Source organism: Grampus griseus (genome assembly GCF_964374135.1).
Source record: "Grampus griseus genome assembly, chromosome: 6".
Classification (NCBI taxonomy): domain Eukaryota; kingdom Metazoa; phylum Chordata; class Mammalia; order Artiodactyla; family Delphinidae; genus Grampus; species Grampus griseus.
Window position 1 is genome coordinate 23,096,269 of NC_139000.1, and position 18,055 is coordinate 23,114,323.

The 18,055-nt window shown below is 40.0% G+C and overlaps 1 protein-coding gene across 6 annotated transcripts in view; it reads right to left on the reverse strand.

Moving 5' to 3' along the window:
* Positions 1 to 18,055, reverse strand: part of PALM2AKAP2 (PALM2 and AKAP2 fusion) — a gene marked incomplete at its 3' end in the record, with an annotated part of 497,367 nt that overhangs the window by 123,847 nt on the left and 355,465 nt on the right. For all 6 annotated transcript variants that reach the window (XM_082655999.1, XM_082656001.1, XM_082655998.1 and 3 more), the window contains one exon: positions 14,433 to 14,518. In XM_082655999.1, coding sequence (XP_082512125.1) covers positions 14,433 to 14,518 — 86 coding nt within the window. The remainder of the gene's footprint in view (positions 1 to 14,432; positions 14,519 to 18,055) is intronic.

The following is an 18,055-nucleotide window of genomic DNA, read 5'->3' on the forward strand; positions in this document are numbered from 1 at the left end:
TTTTATACAGTATGGTCAAGAAGAGACTCCTTCATGAGGTGACATTTGAGCAGAGAACTGGAAAAAGGAGTGAGCCATGAGATATTGAAGGGAAAAGCATTTCAGCACAGGAAACAGCAGCTGTGGCAACACTGACCAACCATGTGTAGAGCAGCCAGGAGGCCTTCACAGCTGAGGAGGGGTAGATGAGGGGAGGGTGGCAGTGAGTGAGCTCAGAAAGAAAACAGGCCAGGCCAGATCATGAGGACCCCACAAGCCTTGATAAGGATTTGGGATTATTTTTTTCTTGAATAAGATGTAAAGTCACTCATTTATTTTAAGCAGATAAATGACAAGTTGTTTTAAAGATCACTGTGGCTGCTACTATATAAGGTCTGTACTACAGGCGGGAAAGGGAGTAGCCAGGAGACCACTTAGAAGCTATTGTAGTAATCGTGGCAAGAGGTGACAATAGCTTAAACTAGGATGGTCATGGTACAGTGGTGATAGTAATGGTGGAATCGGATTCTAGACATAATTGGGAGAAGAAGATGCACCAGGCACATGGCAGGAAGCATCGCACTTAGAAGACATTCAATAGCTATTTATCAGCTGCATGCGCATATACTTCTTATTCTCATTACAATAAAATGTTCTTTTCAAATTCAAAAAATTCCCATTTGATTATTTTTCTAAGAAATTTCTTTTCAACAAAATACCAACTCACCAAAACAGACTTCTGAAGTACATTGGGTAAAGTAGTTCCTGAACTTTAGGTAAAACAATTGCACTTTTGAAACACTAAACAAACTAGATTGTCCCATAAGATGATTTCCAAGAAGAATTTAGTGTTTCATATGCAAGGACTACATTGACCCTTAAATTTCTAACATTTATCATGGGTGAGTTCAACTGGCCTTTCTTTTTTTTCTGCTATTATCTGTAAAAATAGCTCTTTTCAGATACATCACTTGCACAAAGAACGTGTGGCTTGAAAGTTATTGATTGGGAAAGCAGACTCGTGCCTTTTCTTTGCTGTGGATCTGAACTCCAAGGAAATGGCTGGTTGTGAAGTTAACTGGCTCAGCATCACCTGAGAAAAGGACAAGCATGTGTGGATGACAGGCAAGAGGTGGTCCGGTGTCATGGGTAGGAGGATGTGCTCTGCGGGCCAAACCCTTATTCCTCCACTGATTCTGGGTGGGACCTTTCACAGGTGACTTTACCTCCCTGTGTCTCAGTTTCAGCTTCCTAGCCTTTAAAATGGAGACAATTACATAGTATCTATATCATGGGTTTGTGGTGAGCACTGGTTGAGTTAATGCTTACAGAGACCAAAGAACCCACCATTTAGATTCTCAGTAGATGGTAGCTATTTGTTATTATTCATCTATGCTGGTCTGCTGCTCTGTAACTGCGCTGGGGCCAGTCCAAAGAGCCAGATCAGTCTTAGCTCAGAAGGGTTCTTGACTAATGCCTTCTCCTGGGGGATTATAGCTATTTAGCTATTTTCCTATCATTATTTTTTTTTTATTGAAGTAGAGTTGATTTACAATGATTCAGGTATATAACAAAGTGATTCAGTTTTATATATATATATATATACATATATATATATATATAAATTTTTTAAGAGTTTTTTCCATTATAGGCTATTATGAGACATTGAGGGCTTCCCTGGTGGCTCAGTGGTTAAGAATCCACCTGCCAATGCAGGGGACATGGGTTCGAGCCCTGGTCCGGGAAGATCCCACATGCCGCAGAGCAACTAAGCCCGTGCTCCATGACTACTAAGCCTGCACTCTAGAGCCCGCGAGCCACAATTACTGAAGCCCATGCGCCTAGAGCCCGTGCTCCGCAACGATAAGACACCACAATGAGAAGCCCACGCGCTGCAACGAAGAGTAGCCCCTGCTCGCCGCAACTACAGAAAAGCCCGAGTGCAGCAACAAAGACCCAACGCAGCCAAAAATAAAATAAATAAAATTTTTAAAAAGGTATTGAATATAGTTCCCTGTGCTATACAGTAGGTCCTTGTTGTTTATCTATTTTACATACAGTAGTGTGTATCTGTTAATCTCAGATTCCCAATTTATCCCTCCCCCCTTTCCACTTTGGTAACCATAAGTTTGTTTTCTGTGTCTGTGAATTTATTTCTGTTTTGTAAATAAGTTCATTTGTATTATTTTTTTAGGTTCCACATATAAGCAATATCATATGTCTTTGTCAGTCCTGTCATTAAATTTTAATTAAAATAACCTCCCATTTATTAAAGAAATACTCATTGTATGGAAAGCAATAAACTGTGGGCTGTGGAATATTACAGACCTAGGACTGATTCCTGTCTCCACTCCTACAGATTTTGTGATCTTGGGAAAATCACCTTTTCAGAGCATGGAGCTCTTCAAATAAACAAAACAAGGGTCCCTCTTTCACGGTGCAGTTGTGAGTGTTAAGTGAAATAACATAGTGTCTGACCCTTAGTGAATGCTGGGAAAAAGAAAGGGAGTGAATGGGGAGGGAAGGAATGAGGAAGGAAGGAAGGAAGGGAAGGAGGAAGGAAAAAGAGAAGAAGAGAGGGAAGAAGAGAAGAAACAAGGGTGAGAAAGAAGAAAATAGGAAGGGTGGGTCAAAGACTATTATAGGATAAGAAAGTTTGATAAAATCCGTATGGAGGAAAAACGTTTATTTTAATAAACTGTCGAATACTATGAAAAATGCTTAGAAACAGGATGCATATTTTTGTTTGAAAAAGGAAAATATTCTTTGCCTCTTTTGCAATGCCTTTTCTCTTAAGAGGGATTTTCCTATGTCATTCATGGGATAAACTTGGAAATTTTTTTCATATTTGGGTTTTCTTCATATTTTCTTTGTAGGAACCAACATATATAAAACACATTAAGAATAATAAAAATAATAATTCTTACTGGATGAATGTTTGTCTATTTCTCAACTTAAGCTTTTCATTTTCAAAATTTCCAAAGGATTTATTGCCATAAATTTGAAAAATCACCCTCAGAATTTGAACGTGTTTAAATACAGTACACCACATGTAAGAACATGCAACATAACACTCAATAAGTTTTTTTTTTTAACCTAAAAGTTAAATGCTGTATAACAGAAATACACATATCTTAGGAAAAACTAAAAGAAGAAACTGCTCCACGCTCAGGCATGGTGGGTATAGTGGTCTCCTAATAAATATTGCAGGACATCCGTAGGCTGAATTTCTCCAGATTCAAAGAAAGGTCTATTTATTCACTGTCAGCCCAGCTTCCCTTATTTATTGAAGAGCCAGTCTGTTTTTATCATATTCATGAATCACTGCAGTCGAATGATAATGAAATGTAATCAGAATGTTGATAGGACGTAAACCCAAGGGCAAGCCTGAAAAACAACCACATCTCTGGGCTGAAAATCTAATCTTATCCCACCAGTTAAACTCCAGTTTTGCATTTGAAGAACGAATACAAACAGAACTACATAAAAGCTCTCTTATTGATCAGGGGCTGTGAGACCTACTTTATCTGTTTGCATAAGAGCATCACCATTTTGTTCTACCAGGGGAAGCAGTACGACATAGTTAAGAACAAGGGCTGGAAAAAAAAAAAAAAAAGATCAAGGGCTGCCTGGTTAGATCTAGGCTCTGAGACTCTGCTGTGTGTTTTTGGATAAGTTACTTTTTGTCTCTGTACCTTTTCTTCCTCTGTAAGTTGGAGATACTCATGGTACCCATCTCATACGGTTGTGTAAGAATTAAATAATACCCTAAGCAGTGGGCAATGCCTGACACATGGAAAGTTCTCGATAAATGTTAGCTATTATTCTCATTCATTTTTCTAAACTGAAATTCACTAGAAAATTCATCACATTAGAGATCAAAACTCACAGTCTCTGAGCATATGGAGAATATGATGACTGATCCATTACCTTACCTTCTACCCCAGATCCCTTTGGAGAGGGAGTGGGGATTGTGGCTACCGGTACCTTTTTCTTTTTAGGAATATACATGATAATGTTGAGCTATGATAAATGTCACATTTCCACTGTCTCATTTCTGAGGAAGAAGCAATTGTTGCAACAGTAATAAGCTCAAGTAACATCAAAACAGCCCAACTCCTGGTGTGTAAATCTCTCAGCACTTTGAAGCCTGTTCTCCTAGCCAGTGGAGCAATCACCTTGCCTGAGCACGTATTCTCCTTTAACAACCTACATGTGTGTCAGATTTTCTCTGTTAACTACTAGTTTTCACTGCTACAGAAAAAAGCAAGGAGGAAGGTCATTGAGGATGGGTAGAAGAAAGACACAGAAAAGGAAGGCATTGATAATTTATGAAGAGGAGTGCTAGATGCTCACTTAAACTATCTTAAGTGCTTGTATAATGAAGCAAGATCTTTCTGTGGATGAATCCAACAGATACTTCTGGAGGATGATGCTAAAGATCTATGAGACCTCTGTGATACCGGACTTGTTTCAGGGCAAAGCCTTTTGGAAACAGCCACGTGAATAATTTGTTTTTCAGGAATAACCTGTGACCATTCCAAACCCTCCCAGACATTAAGGATAATTTATTCATAAATAGACTAGATAGGCAAACTCTCGCCTAATGGGAACCAGTTGGCAACCTTTCAAGAGCACCAAAGACCGATGGTTCCCGCCGGTGGGCTCTGCGTTTGGATTGCTTGCCTTAGTTTTATGAGAAGTCAGACTTTGGTAACTGCAGATACGCCCTGCTTCAAAGCTCATTAGATTGGGCAGATCATTCATAAGAAGACAGGCTTATCTGCAAAATGGCTCTGACATACAGGACAGAGACTATGCTAGAGCTTTGTCATCATTAGTCGCTCCCACCCCTGGAATGCTAGAAACATGCATTGGAGGAAATGCGCTGATGTACTCAGGAAATATTCGTGAATGTGTCAGAACTTCTGCTGGGAATAGGCAGGCCACTGTCATCTGTTTCAGGAGGTGACCACCCAGAGAGAGGGGAAGTTTACTAAGCCATAGACTAGGTGAAAGCACAAGAATATTTCATCGACGTTTTAAAACCTGGGATGATGACGCTCTCTGCAGGAAATGAAATCACTGATTGATAGCCCAGCTAAAAATGAAACCCCTAGAACAGGCTTCAGAAAAATTATAACGTGCCCAGATTGAGGAAAAGTCGTGGTTTTTGTTTTAAGTCCAGAGAAACAAACAAAGTGGGGGCAGAATTTCCCATGGTTTCACTTCATAGGGAAACCAGTGAGGTACGTATCTTGGCATGGGTCAGGTTTGGAAGGCTTTATTTCTAGGAAAAAAAAAAAAAAAGTGGATCAGGAGAGATTCATTGATAGGTTATTAGTTTACTGTATAAACTGAACCTGTATATCTGTCTGATTTAAAGCTTAAGATAATGAACTTAATATGTGGTCATCCTGAAATGAACAAAGTCATAGTCATGAAAGAAATACAAAACCACAAATAATCTCAGAGCACAGCAATCAGATGCATTAAGCTGTTTCCTTTACCTCCTTTGCAATACCCCTCCCTGCCTGGGACTGCCAGACTTAGCAAATTAAAATATAGGATGGCCAGTTAAATTTAAATTTTGGTAACAAATACACAGTTTCTTAGTATGTCCCATGCAATATTTGGCACCTACTGATACTAAAAAATTACTTGTTGCTTCTGTAAAGTTCAAATGTAACTGGGTGTCCAGTGTGTCATCTGGCAAAACTACTTTTGCCCCATCCTAGGAGCTACTCTGCTTTAGCTGATAGTAAAATCAATTTGCATTCATCAACCCCTACGTAGAGAGGTTATAAAGTGTCTTTTCACCTGAGTTCCAACACTCACTCTGAGATCTTGGATAATTCATTTCACTTTGCTGAGCCCCAGTCACCACATCTGTAAAATGGGGGTGAATTAGAGTTCCTCCTTTGCAGGGCCATTTCGGGGACTATATGAAATGGTACATGTAAGGGCGGAGCACAGTACCCAGCTCATAGCAAATGCTCAGTCAATATTAGCTATTATTGTCAGCAGGAGGACATGATGAATAAATAAAACAGCAGAGAAGAAGGTACCTGAGATCTTTCATTTGCCAGAATATTCCTTATCTATACATATATAATGAGAGTTATCAATTGTGACTTCATTTATTTGACCTTCATTTTATTTGACACATAGGGAGCAACACATAGGACTAACGATAACCAATACTGATGCACCGTATTATAGTGTCCACCAGGGCATTTCACATCTGATTCCTTGTAATAATACAAAATGCATATTAAAGAAAATCAAGACAGTGATTCTCCAAGAGGGTATGGTGAACATTTAGCCAATAGCTAGTCCTGGAGTGTCTCTTAACCCCCACTGTCATCCCCCTTTGAGATCCACCACTCTAAATAGTTTCAAGGACTAAAAAAGTCTGCCATAAAAGAGTTCCTTCGGCAAGGAAGCAAATTTAGAACCATCTTTATGTATGTACCCAACGTAGAAAGGACTTCTGGTCCCAAATGTGTCTTTTTGTCCAGAGACCCTGCACAAACAATCCTCTATGTCGTCATCGGCAAATACAAAGGACAACTGGTCAGCACCGCTGGCAACAGGAGGTCCTCGGCAGAACGGCTTTTTAAAGGCAGCTCGCAAAGAAAGCTGTAACCTGTGGCCTCTATTCACCACCGGAAGAGTCTGAATGCTTTTCCCCTTTTGTAACAGAGAACATCTGCCATTCCAGGAGAACAATCCCCCTCCCAGCAGTAAGTTTTACATACAGAGGCAACGTCCTCCTTTTATGTGGCTCTCTCATGTCCTTGGTTAGGAAACGTGCCCCTTTCAAACGGTTTTACAGCCAGAACCCCCAACTTGCCTAACTGGTACCCATCCTGCCTCTTGCCTAAGCACGACTGAAAAATATTGTATATGGGGTTAAATTAATTAAACAAGGAGGTCATTAGACAGAGGTGGCTCTACTGCCATGGAGACCCCCAACAGCAAACCAAAATTTAAGCTGTTATTGCCTCAAGGTTACAAAATCAAAACACTAAAGAGAAACAATACAAATGGCCAGTGAGGCTTTAAGTTACAGCCAATTGCTTACTTTCCTTTCATTGCTTCCACCTTTTCTCTATAAAAGTCTCTCCCCAGCTCCTGTGGGCAGAGTGCTGCTAACCACTTCCGGTTTGGTGCTGCCTAATTTGAATGAGTTTTTGTTCAAATACACTCTTAAAATTCTTACTATGGCTCAGTTATCTTTTTTTTTCGGTACGTGGGCCTCTCACTGTTGCGGCCTCTCCCGTTGCGGAGCACAGGCTCCGGACGCGCAGGCTCAGTGGCCATGGCTCACGGGCCCAGCCGCTCCGCGGCATGTGGGATCTTCCCGGACCGGGGCACGAACCCTCGTCCCCTGCATCGGCAGGCGGATTCTCAACCGCTGTGCCACCAGGGAAGCCCCTCAGTTTATCTTTTAACAATGTAAATAAGTACAAGACTTCTTTCTGAGAAAAAAATCCAAGGCGTGTACTAGAATGTTCTGTGCTCTTTTTGCAAATACTTAGTTTTCAGTCTCTGTATATAAAACAAGAGGGTAAGGTAAAGACAGCATTTGGGACTTAGCTGGTATATTTGATTAAGATGGCAGCCAAATCACATTATTTCAGCCCAAGAGATATTTCTGTTAACATGGATCTTTGTACTTTTAACACGGATTGACGTAGTTCTGTACAGTCATGAAATAAACACAATTCAAGAAAACAATGCAGATCCAAACAGGTGCAGTTGGTCGCTCCAGCTGAGTAAAGGCAAGACACTTCCAGGATGTCAGCACTGGGCAGTTTACTCCTCAGGAGAAAGGACGCTCTGTGACCAGCAAACTCCTTTAAGATCTAGTATGTAGCAGCCTCCTAGGAACTTTATTTTGGAAATATAAAGTTCTTAAATGCATGTAAAATGACTGCCTTTCTAGCTTGACCTGTCCAGAGGTTATTAAAATTCTAGGCTGAGGTTTAGCCATCTTACTTGCTTTTTACTCTTAATAGGATATATTTAAAATCCCCTTGAGAAGACAGCTAGATATTATTACATATAAACTGTGACACTGAAGTGGTTGCCAGGAGCTGAAGGGGGGAGGGGAATGGAGAGTTAGTATTTCATCGGGACAGAGTTACAGTTTGGGATAATGAAAAAGTCCTGGAGATGGATGGTGGTAATGGCTGCAGAACAATACGAATGACATAATGCTAGTTAAAAATGGTTAAAAGTGTGATTTTTGTTATGTATATTTTACCACAGTAAAAAATATAACACTGATAGGTTAATAACAATGATAAAAACAAAAAAGCTGAGATGTGAGGGGAAAATAATCAGACAGAAAAGAGAGAGAGAAAGAAAGGAAAGGGAAAGAAATGGAAAGAAAAGAGATCGATGAGACACTCCTACCCCCTCCCAGGGCAGTGGTGGGAGAATGGCAGTGATCCTAAAAGGGAAAAGTGAACTGAGCCCCCTTCCCCCATCATCAAGAAGAGGGCCCCTCACTCAGAAAACATTGACTACACGTCTGCAATAAGAGAATAACAGAATGTACCCTGTACCCTCTTGCACATAAAGGAAACCAAGCCATTGAAAAATTAACTGCATACAAATGGCCAATAAGCAGATGAAAAGATACTCAGCATCACTAGCTAACAGGGAAACACACATCTAAAGCACAATGAAATGCCACTTGACACCCACTAGGATGGTTATAATCAAAACACAGACAATAGCAAGCATTGATAAGATGTGGAAAAATCAGAACCCTATCCACGGCTGGTGGGAGTGTAACATGGTACAGCTACTCTGGAAAACAATCTGACAGTTCTTCAAACGGTTAAACACAGATTTACCACATGACCCAGCAATTCCACTCCCAGGTTCATATCCACGACAAAAGAATACATGCGTCCACACAAAGACTTGTGCGTGAATATTTGTAACAGAATTATTCATAATAGCCCAAACGGGGAAACAACCTAAAAGTCCATCAACTTGTGAATGGACTAGAAAACAAAGCAAAACTCTGGTATATCCATGAAATGAAATACTACTCAGCATTAAAAGAAATGAAATACTAATAGAGGCTACAACATGGATGAATCTCGAAAACACCATGCTAAGCAAAAGAAGCCAGACACAAAAGACCACACGTTGTATGATTCCATTTACATTAAACGTCCGTAACAGGCAAACCTATAGAGACAGAAAGTAGTGCTTGGGATTGGGGGTGAAGTGGAGACAAACTAATAGGACATAATAGGGATCTTATTGGAGTGATGAAAATGTTATTAAACTGGATTATGGTGACGGTTGGTAAATTTACTAGAAATTATTGTACACTTAAATGTGTGAACTTTATGTTATGCAAATTATGTACCTCAATTATGTTTACAAAAAAAAAAGGAATGGTGAAAAAAAGAACCGTGATTTAGAGGCACTAACAAGTGAAAAACGAAACACGGAGGAAAGTAGCATAGGAATAGATAAACAGATACATGTATGTGCACAGCTATAGCTGATTCACTTTGTTTCAGGGGGATGTAGGGGATGGATTCTCTCGCTGTGATGCAAACATGTAAACTCGAGATTCTATGACAGAGAAAAAAAAGAATAGATAAACAACAGGGTCTACTCTATAGCACAGGGAACTATACTCAATATCTTGTAATAACCTATAATGGAAAAGAATCTGAAAAAGAACATATAGATATAGGTACCCGAATCACTTTGCTGCACACGTGAAACTAACACAACACTGTAAATCAACTACATTTCAAAAAAAAGAAAGAAAAGAAAGCATAAAGAGAGGCACAAGAGACAGACCCCTCCAGTGAGAACACAGGAAGTAGGTTTGAGGAAAGGCCAGTGGTCCCCCTTAACTGCAGTCTAGACAGACACTGTCTTCATTTCTTCCTTCATGTATTTGTTCATGCAACAACAATTGACAATTGCACACGACAGGCTACACACTCGGTCAGGAGCTGGGATGCAGGTCCTCACAGAGACGACATTCCCGCAGGGGAGACCGGATCTCATGCAAGGACGCTGATGGTTATTCACGTGCCTGGCTTTGCAGGAGAAGCACTAGGGCCTTCGAAAGCACGTGACGATACTGGTCATAAAGCCCTAATATTCGAGCCAAAGACTTGAATATAAATAGGGGTTGGCTGGGCTGGGAGAGAGAGGGAGGAAGAGGAAGAGGAAGGAAGCCTTGAATAAAAACCATGGGGTTTTAAAAGACATAGCACCTGCCTAAGACAATCTCTGTCTCTGACTGCAGTTAAGGGGGAACACTGGCCTTTCCTCACACCTACTTACTCCCTGTGTTCTCACATGAGGGTCTGTCTCTTGTGCTTCTCTCTTATGCTACTTTCTTTTCTTTATTTTTATATATATATTTATTTATTTTTGGCTGCGTTGGGTCTTCGTTGCTTTGTGGCGAGCAGGGGCTACTCCTTGTTATGGTGCACAGGCTTCTCATTGCAGCGGCTTCTCTTGTGGAGCACGGGCTCTAGGTGCACGGGCTTCAGTAGTTGTGGCTTGCGGGCTCTAGAGCGCAGGCTCAGTAGTTGTGGCGCACGGGCTTAGTTGCTCCACGGCATGTGGGATGTTTCCGGACTAGGGATTGAACCCGTGTTCCCCGCATTGTCAGATGGATTCTTAACCACTGCGCCACCAGGGAAGCCCTGGCTTGCCCTTTTTAAAAGATCATTCTGGTTACAAGTAGGCTGGGTGCAGAGGGCAAAAATAGGCCCAGAGACAGACATGATGGAAGATGGGGCTAGAAATGAAATTGCAGTTCTGAGCCTTAGTCAGTGTGCAAAAGAAACGGAACCAAAGGGTTTTGAACAGGGAGTCCCCAAGTCCTTTCTCAGACCAGATGGACAACCAGAGAGCCAAGGGCAGCGGTAGGGCTCCTGTGGCCACACCCCTTACTGCTTTAGTGGTATGCTAGACAACATTTTCCCAAACTGACCCCCAAAATCACCAGCACTTGTTAAAAATGCTAATTCTCAAACCCAGATCTTCCGGATCTGAATTTTGAAAGCAGAAGCCTGGGAAGCTATACTTTTTAAAATACTGCTGCAGATGACTCTCACGGTCAGGCAAGTTTCAGAAAATATTGATCCATACTTTAAAAAAAAAATCAATATCTAGACAAGCAGCAAAACAGATTAAAATATAATATAGAAGCTATCCCCAAATATGACTACCCTTTTCTTCTAGTGAATCATGATTCAGGCTGAAAAAGGTTAATGGTTCTTTCAAAACAAGAAAAGGTAAAAACAACTTATAAAGGCTGAGCATAGTATAATAAGAAAACAGTGATGAATGTGTGTAATATTGGCTTTCAGCCTCTCTGGTATTGGCACTGTAGGTATAATTCTTGGGTAGATCCGAGTATATTGGTTTCCTGGGGCTACTGTAACAAATTACCACAAACTCAGTGGCTTACAACAACAAAAACTTATTCTCTCACAATTCTAGAGGCCAGAAATCCAAAATCAAGGACTGGCAGGGCACTGCTTCCTCTGAAGTCTCTAGGGAAGAATACTTCCTTGCCTCTTCCAGCTTCTGGTGTTCTTTGGCTTGGGCTATATGGAAGTCCAACCTCTGCCCGTGTCTCCTCTTGTGGCCTTCATCTCTGTGTTACCTCTTCTTCTGTCTCTTATAAGGACATGTGTCATTGGACTTAGGTTCTACCTGGTTAGTCCAGGATGATCTCACCTCAAGATTCTTAATTACATCTGCAAAGACCTCTTTTCCAAATAAGGTCATAGTCACAGGTACCAGGGTTTAGGACTTGGACATATGGTTTTGCGGGGAAGGAAAGGATTCACAATTCAACCTACTACATAGTGATTTTAAATTGTTCAGCAGGCCTACATGATACTCTTACCTGTATCAGTATTTAGAGGGTGTTTTTAACATAAATGCTCTTAGTTCAACATTCCTCAGAATGACAGAAGTCCATTTATAAATGAATTCATTCATCTGAGTCATGTATATTTTTAGAAGCATGACTCTATCATTTCAAAATAAGACATGGTATTAAAAAGCCTCATATAGTAGACAAAACCATATTCAGACAACTGACATCACAAAAAAAGTGTCTTTTTCAGAAAGAGAATTTCTAAGCACGAAGAAAGGTACATCTATCTCAAGAAGAGTAACAGGGAGGAAGCCAAAGTATTTTAGTGGTCTCTGCTGACATTCCCCTTAGGAAATGTCAGTGAATCAAGTTTTATTGTAATTAATGTTTTAACAGAACATTTTGCTTTCCCAGGGCAAAAAACAGGAGTAGCTGATATTACAAGGACGTATGAAGTAGCTATTAGAAACAGGAATAGCTGTAGAGGCATGAATATATGATGAGGAATCTGTAGTTAATTTATGAACATCAGGCACTTATAGACACAGAAAAAAATAATACTTTAAGATAGACACAGGGGGCTTCCCTGGTGGCGCAGTGGTTGGGAGTCCGCCTGCCGATGCAGGGGACGCGGGTTCGTGCCCCGGTCCGGGAAGATCCCACATGCTGCGGAGCGGCTGGGCCCGTGAGCCGTGGCCGCTGAGCCATGGCCGCTGAGCCTGTGCGTCCGGAGCCTGTGCTCCGCAACGGGAGAGGCCACAACGGTGAGAGGCCGGCATACCGCAAAAAAAAAAAAAAAGATAGACACAGGGCAGGATGGATACATAAAGCAGTGTGGGGTGGGAAACAGCATGGTACCAAAGGAAAAAAAATTGATAATTGCTGCATAATTGGGAAACCTGACAGAAAAGATCTAAACAGAAGCGTTTCCCTAAATTACATCCACCTAGAGTTTTCAAAAATCATTTATTGAGAAGAGACTGGCGTTAATAGAGTAACTTAATAATATTTGTAGGAGTTTATTGCAGTAGTAAATATATTTGTATTTTGCTTAACTTTTTAAAGTATATAGTGTTCTTTCTTCTGAGTGGGTTCAGTTCTTATGAACTAAAAATCCTCTGTTCTTATAAAACATTCCCAGGTATTCAATAAAAGAAGACAGAAAGAGAGGTTGAGAATGACATCGAAATTGAATAGACCCAAATAAAACTTTAGTCAAGATCCTGGTGCCAAAGAGGTGCACACTGATTAAACAGTAACCTTATAAAATGGGACTTAAGCAAAACTTGTGTGTATCAGAATACACCATTTGCTTTTATATAACAAACTCTGCAGGTACACTAGCAACACATCTCAGAAACTAATTCTTAAAATGATGACAGATTGCAAAATAGCACATCAAAATCCATCAAATTCTATCAGCATCCACCCCTCTCTATCCAACATGGCAAAAGATTTCTCAAACTTTGCACGAGTAGCCAGCAACACACCAATACATCATTGCAATATATATCATTGTCTTGCAAATTCTGCTAACATAATTACAAGCAAACTTGCAGCATGTGATAATTATTATTTAGATTAGTTGACTCTTTTAACCAATCAAGCTACTTTCCCATCTTATAATACATTTCACTGTGGTATGTTTCTTTGCTTTCTCTAACATCTTTCATACAGATAACACAAGTTCAGCCATCACATTACAAAGGAAAGCTTGAATAAATTCATCCTGTATATTCTTTTGTACAACCTCTAATTAAAAACTCAGGAGGGAAATCACTCTAGTGATATCTCAATATAAAAAAGGACATTACCTTTTGTTTTTCCAAGAAAACTTCATAAGTGGCATTTATTTAAATTCTAATCATTCAAGCAAAAATGTTAGAATGCCCTCCCACCCCCAGCCTTTGTTAAGTGAAACATAAACAGAATTCCAAGAGAGGAGGACCATTCCCTTGTGTCTATTCCAGTAGTATAAGGGAAGTAGTTATGTCTGATATATTTTGCTACAGATTCCTTAATCTAGACAATGATTACTAATTCATGCATTTAATTTGAACAATGATATAATTAGGTTGATTTCCAGATGACTCATTTTGTAAACCTTTGGCCATTAGCATTCCAGGCAGAGTGGGCCATGTGCTGCCTTCCTGCTGACATCAGTGGAAATCTTGAGTCAAGATCAAAGCTACTTTATGCCTCTCTGACCTTTCTTCACAATGCACAGTGGGGCCTGGGTTTCTCAGCTCAGAATGTTCATATTTGCTTCACTGTCCCCACAGGGTTACCACTTACAATCTACATGTAGATATTCACTGAAGATCCTACAACCGGTCCATTGGAAATCACAAGTCTTAGATTCTAGCTTTCAGGTGGCTTCCTGATCTGGATCCAAACCTCAGGAGATCTTATTGTGGTTGGCTCACTGAGGCTTCAGCGAACAGAGAGAGAACCCAGTGGGGTGAGGGGCAGTGCTCATTTTGCCCCCAGAAATCTGCCATACACTTACTTTCGTCTAGAGATGCACTTTGAGAATCACACTGGAGAAAGGATGCCTTACCTGGACAGTCATGTCTGCGCTGGATGTGTCTGTGGCTTTCGAGGTTAGCTCATCTCCTGTTAGCAGCACACTCTCCCACCCAACTCCTGAAAAAGAAAAATCAAAATGGTACCATTTGAGCCAAGTGCGTTCAGCTGGTGTAGAGAGATCAGTGTTTCACAGCTTCCAAGCCCGTGTGACTTGAAAGGAAACCAACGATTACCCATAGTTTAACTGCCTGGCAGTTACCAGGACAGCTTCCTTTCAGAAGTGTGGTCAGTCAGCACCTCCTGTTTTTATCTAATCTCCAAGTCTGGAGTCATTATCTAAATCCTGTATTTTCTAAATAGTATTATTCCTAGTCCAGAGTGGAGAAGAGGTTAAAATGAACTCCAGAATCCAGGTCTCATACTGAGGTCTTACTTGGAGCTTAAAGTGACCCCCCATAACACAGAAATCTGCACATCTGAATCTAATTCAGCATCCAATAGCAGTGACCTCAGATTATTCACTGTCCTAGATTCTACACAGCTGCTGGAAATAACCGAGACTTTACACTCACTTTTAAAATCTCTATATATTTCTCCCCAAGTCTTAATGCATGTTAGCTCCTTTTCTCTTAAGCTGTCAGACAGGCTCCAAGTGTGGACATCTGGCAAGATACAAGGTTTTGCTCTCCCCAACCTCAACGAAAGAGATCAGCGGCTGGTGTTTGGAAATACCCATGATCACAGTACAGTAAAACTACACTAATTTAGACGCAATTATGCGTGTGAATGGAGGTGGAATGGTCTATAATAGTGAAAAGTTTGAAGTAATGACAAGTATACTTTTAAAAAACAATATTGCAAGTAAAGTCATCTTCTTAAAAGCTAAGAAGGCAATACTTAGAGTTTCTCAGGGTCCACTTTAATAGGCAGATAGAAATTTTATAATTGGTATAATAACTGCCTACTGGGATATGAGCGCTCATAGCTTAAAGCATTGAAAAGATTGTTTCCTTAAACAGACTAAAACTGTGTAATATTAATTTACATTATTGATTTTCTTGAATAATTTTCTCTAAGGGTAACTTGAGGGCACTATTCATGCCGGATCTGTGTGTATCACCCAAATTCCAAATTTCAACTGTCTAGCATTATGTTAAATGAGGACTGGCACATTTTCCTGTTTGCCACATAGTAAATATTTTAGGCTCTGAGGTCAGACCACTTCTGTTGCAGCTTCTCAAGCTGCCATTATGGAGGAAAGCAGCCAAGATAACATAAAAACAAATGGACACAGCTGGGTTCCAATAAAACTTTACTTACAAAAACAGGCGCTGGGCTGTTTTGGCTCATGAGACGTGCTCTACCAGCCTCTGCGCTAAATCAAGAAACCAGAGATGTGTCCAGGAAAGATTGTGATACTTCAGCATTTTTCTAAGGATCAACTGGACGAATCAGATGGTGAAACTATAACAATTGTTTGCAATTACATGACACTTTAAATAAACTAATAGGAGATTAATTAAATGTTAATACATTAGCACTGGTTGCATTGCCTTGTTTTATATTCTGAATCCTTGAGAGCCTCATTTCACAGGAAATACGCACAATGGATTACTCAGGATCCATGGGCTAGAATTTATTGCAAAGTACAAATAATTGTCTCTCACTGGGTTGTAAAAATTGGGTCAGAGAAGTTTGATGACTTGCCCTACAATTTCCTCTCAGGGAGGTTGTGGGCTTTGTCTTAAATGCACGTTTCTGGGAAAGAAATCTTTGCTCCCACATGAACAGATTATTTCCCGGACACATCTCGCATTTAACTAAAGCCCCTCCTGGTTTAAGCCACTGTTGGTGCCTGTTGGATCCGGCTGGCAGAGACATACAGATGTTGGGCATGACGGACAAATATATGATATTTAATTACGGAATCATTTGAATTATTGTTCAGCAAATATTCGGTCCCTTTCTCTCCCACTGTGGGAGAAACTGTCTTCCCTGTCCTACTGATGTTTGCTTTGACCAATGGGATTTTAGTGGATATCATGCAAGCAAAGGTTTGAAATGGGTTTGAGTGGTGATGTTTGCCCTCTTGCACTTCTGCTGTAGCATGAGAAGGACATGTCCCAGTTGGCCTGCAAGGAAATGAGAGTCATGGGGACCAGACCTGGACCCAATCCACACCTTGCAGCTAAGCCAAGTGTAGATCAGCCAACCCCTAGCCCAACTGCATATGCATGACAATAAAAGCGACTGAGTTTGGGGATGATTTGTCAAGCAACATTATTGTAACAATAGCTAATAGATGCAATCTATAACGAAAATCATAGATGAAAATCATTTTGGATAAAGTATTTCATTTTTAACTATGCAAATATAATTCTCTTTGTTGCATAAAATTCATTTACAAGTGTTAATTCCCGTCTCTCTCTATATATTATATCCCACTTTGGGAAGAATCTTTTCTCTGCTATAACCATTCCTTTCATAAGCAATACTATCTTTATGAAAGGATATATGGCCACAAGAAAGAGCTATGAGACATAAATATATGTGTATTCTCAGAATTTTAGCCTGCAGTCAAGAAACCACTTCAGAATTCATGGCAAGAGTGAGAGAAAATAGATATAACATTTCAACTTAAAAATGTTATTAATCCTGATAATAAGTTGTGAGGACAGAAAAATGTTATTTTAAAAGAGAGAAGCAAAATTCCTTCCAGGTAGAAAGCTGTTTTTGGAGAGCAAAGCAACTTTACGAGCCATTTGAGTATGAAAAGGTGGAAGGAAAAGAAAAATGGAAGAGGTCCATTTAGAAGAAGGAGAGCAGCTGAAAAATGTTGGAACAAGAGCTGGCAGTAAGAAATTCCCAGGGGGTGATAAAAAGGACTTTTGAGAACAGTGATGTTTTAAAAATCAGTCTTAAATTATTCATCGTGCTGTGTCAGGATGTAATTCTCCCCTTATTCTCATACCTTCAGAGAAGATCTGTCTTACACCATTGTGTTCTATTGGTGTTGTTGACTGGAAATTAATAAGGTCCCACATTTGGACCTCAGGGCAGAGAGAAGAGAGCAGCCATCTGTACATGGGAGCTCCCTGCAAAAGTGGAGTTTGAGAAGGACATGATAATAAGACTCTTGGAGAGGGTACTAGACCCGAACACTACACCTGATAGGGCTACGGGTCAATTTTCTTTCATAACCAATGTACAAGAGATCCTCCCATTTTGCAGACTTGAAGATGCAAGATGACTGACATGTCTTTACTGAATGATGCTTAAACATGTAAAAAAGCCACTTCCATTTCCAAAATAGCGATTGTACCACACGTGGGTAGGGGTGTAGCTTAGATTGCTTGTTTGAGATTCCTTCAGTGCTAGGATTTTATCAACAACTTTCCATGTTGATTTTTATCACCATATATATATATATATAATTTGATACAAAATATAGAATATATATATTTCACATATATTTCTACCTACTGTACTTTCAAATAACCACTTTTATATCCCCCCTTCTCCCTTTGCTCGACCTCTTATTTATAACATTTTTGAGAAACTATATTTTATATTATTTCTACAATCCCTAGCAATACTACTACTATTTTAATTACATTTTTAAAAGACTGGATCAAACCTTCAGGAAAAAATAAC